The sequence below is a fragment of the Palaemon carinicauda genome, chromosome 7 (assembly GCF_036898095.1).
Source record: "Palaemon carinicauda isolate YSFRI2023 chromosome 7, ASM3689809v2, whole genome shotgun sequence".
Lineage (NCBI taxonomy): Eukaryota > Metazoa > Arthropoda > Malacostraca > Decapoda > Palaemonidae > Palaemon > Palaemon carinicauda.
In genome coordinates this window covers 15,176,327-15,186,326 of record NC_090731.1, presented here as the reverse complement: position 1 = coordinate 15,186,326, position 10,000 = coordinate 15,176,327, and the positions used below count along the sequence as shown (strand labels likewise).

The following is a 10,000-nucleotide window of genomic DNA, read 5'->3' as shown; positions in this document are numbered from 1 at the left end:
AGTCGTAAATCTTTTGCTATCTAAAAGGAAGAGGCGATATTAATAGCCTGCAAAGTTTGAATCCATCACTAAAAAGTGTACTGTATATCATTACCTATGGAAAGATGTCCACTGAGACCATTTTTTTTTTTTTTTTTTGTGCAGTTATCCTATGTTAAACTTTACACATGAAAAATAAAAAGTCTACCACAATAAAACAGAATGGAGGTATGTTTACTGCTCTATTATAAATCAACCTCATTACTCTAAACTAACCTCTATCTTTTAACCCTTTTACCCCCAATGGACGTACTGGTACGTTTCACAAAACTCATCCCTTTACCGCCCCGGGGCGTACAAGTATGTCCTTGCAAAAAACTGCTATTTACAATTTTTTGCATATTTTTTATAACTTTCCGAGAAACTTCAGGCATTTTCCAAAAGAATGAGACCAATCTGACCTCTCTATGACGAAAATTGAGGCTGTTAGAGCAATTTAAAAAATATATATTGCAAAATGTGCTTGAAAAAGAAAACGCCTGGGGGTTAAGGGTTGGAAGTTCCAAATAGCTTGGGGGTAAAAGGGTTAAATTTTACATGCAAAGTTTGTTTATACTATGGCTATGTATATTGTCTAGTGTTTTCCAATCTTCCACAAAAAATAATTAACATTCATGTCACTTGAACTTGGCTGTATTAAAGTTATAGGTAAGAACTATCAACATGAAGAAAACAGATATAGTAATGCTGTATTGTAAATAAACAGTACAGTAATGGAATATGAAAAGGGGACTATTCAACTGTCTTTACAATATAGTATAAATTTTCTAAAAGCCTCCAGCTTGTAAATCTTACTAAAAAATAATTACCTTCAAAAATTCAATAAAGTCTCTAAAAGCTGATGAACCTATATATTTGCAGGATATCCCTAAATCTAAAAGTTTCCCAAGTATCCTTACCTGTCTCTGAAATGAACAGGAACCGGATAATGAAGAGTAGCCGTACCCCCATCGCTGCAAGACTTGTCACTAGAGGAGACTGCAGAAATTTCGGATACATCTCGAGAGCAACTTCCTGCCCCAGCAGGTGCAACTGAATTGTTCCAATTCCTTCCTGCATGGAATAAAATGGTCATAAAATACCTGGTACCAAAAAAGGCAAAAAATTTTCCATAAGTAAACCTAATCACAAAAGACTAGAAAATTGTTTAACCATATAAAATTAGAGATTGGCCTGGACCATTACTAAGTTATATAGTATCTGTTAAAAGTTTTATTCAAGCCTAGGCATTTGTACTCTTGAATTCTTCAATTCAAAAAGAATTTCACTCTCTTGGTTTTATGTATGAATAGCAATAAGTCTCATAGGCTTTTAAGTATGGAAAAGAGGTGTACTTTGAGGAAAATATTCCTTGGCAAGACTTTAAATTATTGAATTTTCTTAAGAAATTTAACTGAATCATGCAGTTAGGTGGTGTTCAAACTCTCCTTTCCATACAAAATCCACAATGATACTGAAGGATACAATAGTTGGCAACTGGAAAATCAAAAGCCTTGGCCAAGACGACAAAAAAAGACCCAGAGATTCTGTCCATATGAGAAGTTACAATAGAATTTGTGATCCGATACAAAACCCCATAAACCACTGCCATGAATCAAATCAGTGTGTACCCTGTTCCTAATCATGAGTCTGATATTAATCTTCGTTGTTCCGATTCACCATAGTATTTCCTATCTACATTAATACCACACCACGACAATTTCCCTCTCATTTCCAAGTGAATAATCGTCACACTCCACTACATAACCTAGCCTTCTCTGAAAATGATCTAATCATCAAAGTCATAGTCACACTAAGACAAGATGTCACTCTAAAAAAAATTCAATATAAGAAAAACAATGGTAAGCTATGAAGTAAATGAATTGAGAGACAAAAGACCTCTCTGGATTATAACCAAGCATAAAATATAAATATATTCTTGAACTGAGTCCCTCTTGCATTTACTCACGTAACTGAATTCAAACAAAAAAATTTTAGATTTTAAAACAATACACGTGAAAATATGAGGCCTGGGTGAAGACTACAGAAAAACATGCAAAACTCGGTGTTAGTGAGCAATGAATGAATGAATTGGCTGGTATGCATACAATAGGTACATACTGGTATTTGACCTGCATACAAGTTGAGTAGTGAGATGTGAATGGTAATTAACTTATTACTACTGGAATGTTCTGGCTAACTGAAGAAACTAGTGAAAAATAATTATTCAATAAGATTGTACTGCATACATGGACAGAGTGATGTTATCAAAAACATTTCTTGTAAAATTACAACACACTTTGGCGCCCCATTATATCATCTGCTGCCATGTATGATGAAGAAACCAAATCATTAAAACAGTATCCCACAAGAGACCTATGAACTGTCATTACATCACAGCATTAATTCTCAAATTAGAGCCTAAGCTAGTCTTGATTAAGCTAAAACACATAAATTGTGAAGGAGAAAATAAACCACAATGACAAATGAAAGACAGTACTATGTACAATTCCATTTACCTATTTATAAATAAGTGATAATACTGAAGGGTATCTTTTCAGAGGTAATTTCCAGTTTGGTAAAAATCCAACATACCTATACAAAAGGTTAAAGCATCTTTCTACAGTAAAACATAAAAAGAGCATTATGGGCTTTTCAAGCTTCATTCACAACAATTACATGTCCAGAATAAAGGCCTATTCCCCACCTTACTTGAGTCCTCACACCCTTGCATAGGTTAGGTATACAATGGAACTAGGTAAAACTTGGCCAGCAACCAAAAAATCTGAACTTGACATTCAATAAAAAATTACCAGCAACATTAAATGTTTCCGATCATGATAAATAACCTTGTCTAAAGTAAAAAACAAATTAAATAAAAGACGCAGTTACACAAACAACCCACTGTTCAACAAAATCCATTTTTGAGTTCCGCCACTTTAATCTTCTGAGAATCCGATGATGCACTTCGGCGTCATCCGCTCGCATCATCCATTCATGTATTATAGGAAATTTATTCAGCTTTCTAAAACAATATTAGGTTTCTTCAAAATTCTTCTTCCTTCGTTAGTTATGGTACACGACGTCAACGTAATGGGCTAACACGCGACGTTACCGCTACCCAGCGAAAAGACGAGCTTCACAGCGATATTTTTTCATGGCCATCCAATATCATTTACATACACAAGTATACGTGAAAATAAGAGAGTGGGTTCTGCAAGGCACCAATAGAGATGATGGGACCCAACCATTAAAAAACTAAAGTGAATAGCCTAACCTCTCAAAATGAACAAATGCTACTGGGCAATACAATATTGTATTTATAAATTTGGATGTAAATTTATGACTCCAGCGATGGAGTCTGGGAAACGATTCTGCACACAGGTGAAAATGTGAGAAAAGAGTAGAGAAAAGGATGAAAATGTGAGAAAAGGATAAAAACGTGGGAAAAGGATGAAAACACGGGAAAAGGATGAAAACACGGGAAAAGGATGAAAACACGGGAAAAGGATGAAAGTGTGGGGAAAAGTATGAAAATGTGGGAAAAAGGATGAAAATGTGGGGAAAAGGATGAAAACGTGGGGAAAAGGACGAAAACGTGGGGAAAAGGATGAAAACGTGGGGATAAGATGAAAATGTGGGGAAAAGGATGAAAATGTGGGGGAGGTAAAAATTGTAAGAATATGGGGAAAAGTAAAAAAAGGGTGGAAAAAGGTGAAAAGGTAGGAAAATTTGTGGGCAAAACTCCCACTGTTCCATTATGATGTAAAAGTTCAAAGGTTGGAATGGGAGATAGCAGAAAGAAGGAAACAGAGGTAAAGTAGAAGAAAAAATAGGGTAGCTAAGAGCTGCTACCAACTGGCCCGTAAACATGCATATCACCGATAGCCCAGCTGATCTGGCTATCATATGATTAGCAATGATACGACAGATTTTATGACATTATCAATACGCTAGATTATCAGCGATAGATTACTATAAAGAGGTCGATGGTAACAAAGGGGGATACGAGTGTATATATAGAAGGAACATTACACTTATCACGTACTTAGGAACTTTCAACGTCATTGGTAATTTAAGACTGCTGGTATTAGGATAGATTTTACTACAAATTGTTCAAGTATTGGGAATTATTTCAATCTACTGTAATGAAACTACAATGAAACCAAAAATATTTGTTGATGTATAATGGTAGTTTCTGGTTAAGTTCAGTCAAATCACGGAAGATTAAGCTAGGATTCGTATATATGAAACGGTCAAAATTATTCGAGAAAAAAAAAATAAACTTACCATCTATGACCGTAACTAAATGAGTATGTTTTCCCCACCCAAAACCCCGAGTTCCCACTGGGGGTCCCCCATTATCGTAGGATATAGATGTATATATATTTCTGAAACTATTCATTTGCGACGGAAACGAGTGTCATTTTTGAAGAGATCGTAATTTTTTTCTGTAAGAAACAGTAGTTTTTTTCATAGGTTACATTACCATGGAATAATATACAAAATTACCAACTAAAATTGTTATCACTAACAGATGATTATTTTATATGTAAATACGCTTACGATTTATCAGCGAGAAACGCAAATATACGAAAGCGTATATTACCCCAATATTTAAGATGATGCCGGTAATACACACGATTATAACACCGGGTCTTCACCTTCTGTCACACTATGAATGAACTACGCAAACCCAAGCAGTCTAGCCTACTTTTCAAAGTAAATATTGACTGGAAATTTCCAAGGACGTGTCTGCTTTCACTACACGTGTCAGCTTGAGCATGACAATACTAGAGACACTTTTATGCCTGTCGAACATGCCTGAATCAATTCGATGATGCCCAAGCTGAGTGCCAACGTCTGAGGGAACGGGGAAAATAAAAGCAATCGTGGTGTTACCTTTAAACTCATTTCTTTGGAGTTGATTCTCCTTGTTGCTCTTATCTTCGGTGCCATCGCCTCCTTTGGCGTCAGGGGCAACTATTTTCCCGAGGAATCCTGCCCTTCCGTACTGCGAAAGTTTCGTGTCCCTGTGAGTGCCATCGAGGGAGATATTAGAGAGAAATGTCAGTGCCGCGAGCCTTCGGCGGGAGCGCTGTCTCTGCATTACCGTCGCCATCTTTACTACTGGCAGCAGTCGACGCTGGTCGCACTCATCATCAGGGTTGCCAGGTTTTCTAAGTAGGAAAAGGCCAACTTCTAATCAGCTGTAACTTTAAAAGGCCAACCTATTTGTAAAACTGGCCAAAAAAATTATATCATTTAAGGCCATCGTTCGTAGTGTATTAAAGCCATCACTTCTTATTGGCAAGGGATTTTCCCTTGGTAGGAGATTTAAGGCCAAACTTTCTTTTTATGATATCACTAACGGCCAATTAATTTTTTAAAAAGGCCAAATTTGAAGTTTTGGCCCGAAAAAAGCCATCCTGGCAACTCTGCTCCTCATCAGCTGATAGGTGTGACTCTGAATTTTGTGGGATTTAATGTCTGCGTTTCATGTTCTCTCATTATTATTTTATGAATTGAAGGAAATTATCACAAGAATTATCACAAATAAATATTAATATTATAAAATTGTATAATTATTTAATTGTATTGTTCATATGGATCATAAAAAAGTTAATAAATACACTTCCATTCAGACTGTGCTGGTTTAACTTTCGCGTTCGCACCAACGGGATGTTGCTGAGAAATGAATATTGAAACAAAAATAAACGAAAAAAAGAAAAAAACGGGAGATACTGCGTAATGATGTTATTTCATATCCAAATTTCGTTTTAATTAACGAAGATGTTATAAATGTAGTATCTTTTGATCTTTATTTTCACGCTCAGACAAATATAGGTTATATAGGCGATAGTTGTATCCAGAAATTCTCTAGGAGATATTGTTTACCTTCTCGATTTTTAGCATTTACATCAAAACTAGTCTTATTTCTTTAATTAAAAATAAGCAAATTCAAACTCATTTAACATGTTACAGGTAACATTTGTAACATTATTGCTCTACGTGCTTAATTAATCAAACTGCAGAGCTGTAGCACATATCTGTCGATCATAAACATCCACTGTCTGCAATTACAATTATCTTTCACCTCAAAGCAAATCATATATAGTAGAAATATAATCTTTCTTTTGGCGTGACGGTTAATACTACAAGACATGCTGGCAAGATATGTTATTGTTCTTAGAATATATTATTTCAATTGTTCATTGCTTCTCGCATTGTTTATTTCTTTATTACCTTTCCTCACTTGGCTATTTTTCCTTGTAGTCTTTGGGCTTGTAGCATCCTTCTTTACAAACTAAGGCTTTTGCTTAAATAATAATAATAATAATAATAATAATAATAATAATAATAATAATAATAATAATAATAATAATAATAATAATAATAATAATAACGGGAAGAACGCGTGGTCGATCGATATTATGTAAACAAGAGTGGAAGAAGTCACGTGACTTTAGTGGCCCGGAAGCTTTTCATCTTCTTCGACACGTTTTATTTATTTATTTTCATATCTTAGCAAGAATTTGCTTACCAAAGTTAAATGTCGATTGATTAGGTATGAAGAAGAATTTTGTCGAAACAGCAATTGAAAAAAAGGGAAATTGCTGACGAGGTATGACACATCTGTTGGTAACTTGTGGAAGTTGTGGTTGGCCATGGTCGGGTTCATTAGGTAGAAACTCCATGCCTTGCAGCCATGGGAACTAAAACGGATCTCTCTCTCTCTCTCTCTCTCTCTCTCTCTCTCTCTCCAAAACACAGCTGGCTGTTATCTTAGGAACGAGATAAGAAACGAAAGCTACATTGGTGCTTTTTATTTAGGACTTTTTTTTTTACTAGTGTTTGGACATCGATTGACGTATAATTCTCTCTCTCTCTCTCTCTCTCTCTCTCTCTCTCTCTCTATCCAAAACACAGCTGGCTGTTATCTTAGGAACGAGATAAGAGACGAAAGCTACATTGGTGCTTTTTATTTAGGACTTTTTTTTACTAGTGTTTGGACATCGATTGACGTATAATTCTCTCTCTCTCTCTCTCTCTCTCTCTCTCTCTCTCTCTCCAAAACACAGTTGTCCTTGAAAGCTTAAGGAATGCTATATCGTCTACTAATTGCGTTGTAATAAAGGCAATCTATGAGTTTCTCCGCTTAATGCAGCATTTGATAACTGTCGTATCAGCGAGATATGCAGTCGCTAAGCGGTTTGTAAGTAGCAAAAAAAAAAAAAAAAAAAAAAACGTTTGTTTACAGTCTCAGAGCATTGTTTTTAACACCAAGTTAGTAAATTATTCCATCCTTCCATTCGTGGATAATATTTGGCGGGCCTTATACTGTAGCCTTCGTATTAATCATTATTTTTTTTCTTTTTATCCTCTAAAAAATAAGAATAAAACATTAACAGAACTGTTTTGAAAGTTTATATATTTTAGTCTTTTGGTGATTGTGATATGTTTTGGATATTCTCAATTGTGAGTGTGTGAATGGGCTGATAAACAGCTATCCCATTTAAATAAATAGGTAAAATCGATATATATATATATATATACACACACACACACACACACACACATATATATATATATATAGCTCCAAAGTATTTTCTATAGGCTTAGGTATTTATTTTTTATAATCCAAAGTCCACATGCCGAAAACGATATAACTTTTACATCGAAATTTCGCATTAAAAGGAAAATAAACAGACCATCTCTCCCTCCTTGTGCAACGCCTGCTGGCGTATTCTAAAAACAGTGCTCACGTGAGGCAACACCGCAACTGTAAGAGCAGCCCGTTAAATACGAAGGTGGCTCTCTCCACAATGACACACAAAGGTCGCCGGATTCCTCGCCCGAACTCAAGGGCTTGCCCTGCCTCGTCCTCTGGAACTTCAGAGGAACCCGGACTTTCTTAAAAACAGGTCTTATAATCTCGTCTTCGTATGCAGTGTTCATCTGTACTTTTGTTTCAAAAAGGTTTCTTCGCTAGGTTTTGTTGACATCGATGTGAGTGCGTTGATGGGGGTTACTCTTAAGTGATTTAACAGCTTCTCTCTCTCTCTCTCTCTCTCTCTCTCTCTCTCTCTCTCGCTTTTGTACGTGTGTGCACGCACGTGCTTGCTTAATGTCTTCATTTTCATTTACTGATGCAACTTGAAATGCTTAGTCTCTCTCTCTCTCTCTCTCTCTCTCTCTCTCTCTCTCATTATATATATATATATATATATATAAGCCAAATTAAGTATTCTCACTCCCGCTGTAAGGTATATGTGCCAGCAAAAGATATACAACACAAATATAATTGGTTTATGATCATTTCTTTTGCCAGTTATTAAATGCCATCCTAATTTCCTAGCTTCTAACAACGATGAAGCTATAAACGTTTCTTCTGAACTTGGCAGCAAATTTTTAAAGCACTGCCATTTCGTATCGAAGGTGCTAAGCTGACCTCCAGGGCATTCACCTGGAATTGACCCTCGCCTCGACTATAAACCTCTCTGTCCTCGACCGGGATTCGACCCCCTACTGGATAGTCCCTTAACTGGTCTAGGACTGTAAATTGTCCTGGGGATTTAGACAAAAGTCATAGTCCTCAGAAAACACTTAGTTGTCCTCCATATAGGTACAGAATCAAAAACAAGTTTGTTTCGAATATCAGTATGACATACATGGCCCAAATAATATTGGTTTTAACAAACCCTTATGAAGAATACGAAGCAAAAATAGATGGTGCTCAACGGTTACGCGTATAAGGAGAAGTATTTTGTTTTTTGATGATAAATACCTCTAAAGGGAAGAAACGACTGACGACTATGTATAGAACATAAATGAAGTAGCTACTGGTAATTCCATTTCTTGAATCTCTCTCTCTCTCTCTCTCTCTCTCTCTATATATATATATATACAGATACAGTATATATATATATATAGAGTATATATATATATATATAGAGTATATATATATATATATAGAGTATATATATATATATAGAGTATATATATATATATATATAGAGTATATATATATATATATATAGAGTATATATATATATATATATAGAGTATATATATATATATATAGAGTATATATATATATATATAGACATGTTCGTTCCTCAATTACCTACGTAATATACACAATCCTTTTCATATATCAATAGCTCTCTCTCTCTCTCTCTCTCTCTCTCTCTCTCTGTGACCTTGGAATTTTCAAACATGTTGGGAAATTAACGGAAAAACAAGTATGAGCGAAGTCCGGTAAGACGAAAGACGAGCTAATCCCCAGAAAGGTCCAAAAAAAGGAGATTTACGGGGATTAAAAGGGATAAACGGAAAGATCGGTAAGGGCTTCAAGGACTCCGAGTCCAGAGGCAGAGAAGGACATTTTGGCAAAGTGGGGGACAGCCTCTAAGATTGACCATAAAGGAATCGATAGGATATAGTCTACCGTAGCCTACATATTCCTGTCAAATTCAGGAATTTGAATTCGATTCGAAATCACGAGTGCTATATATATATATATATATATATATTTATATATATATATATATATATATATGTCTGTATGTATGTTTATAAATATACAGTATATAAACATATGAACATATAAACCTAGATGAATAAATAATTAATGTATATATATACATATACATATACATATGCATATATATATATATATATATATATGGCTGAGGACTATGAAGCGTGTAGTAGATGCTGAATGGTGAAGTATTGATTTAAAATCTCAAGATAGAGACTACTAGCGAAATCTAAAAGAGGGCCTTTGCGTCAATAGGCGTAGGAGGAAATAAGGATGATGATGTTTTTGTGACAAGATTTACTTGTTTTTCTGTATATTTTATGCAAAATTTGTTAGTATGATACCAATGGAAGTGATAAAAGGGCTTTATATATCACCAGTTTTGGGTGATCGTATCCAAACAGACTTGTGTGAACCCAATATTTCCTTGACAAAGCT

General features: G+C 35.1%; 1 protein-coding gene across 3 annotated transcripts in view; it reads right to left on the bottom strand.

Annotated features, from left to right (window-relative positions):
• Positions 1-5,174, bottom strand: part of LOC137643870 (CDK5 and ABL1 enzyme substrate 2-like) — a 46,626-nt gene extending 41,452 nt beyond the window's left edge. For 2 of the 3 annotated variants that reach the window (XM_068376605.1, XM_068376604.1), the window contains exons 1-2: positions 4,921-5,172; positions 939-1,092 (exon numbers count right to left, since the gene is read on the bottom strand). In XM_068376605.1, coding sequence (XP_068232706.1) covers positions 939-1,092; positions 4,921-5,140 — 374 coding nt within the window. In that variant the 5' untranslated portion in view covers positions 5,141-5,172. Of the gene's footprint in view, positions 1-938; positions 1,093-4,920 lie in introns of all 3 variants that reach the window. The other variant, XM_068376603.1, reaches the window with a different exon arrangement.
• Positions 5,175-10,000: the final 4,826 nt, after the last annotated feature.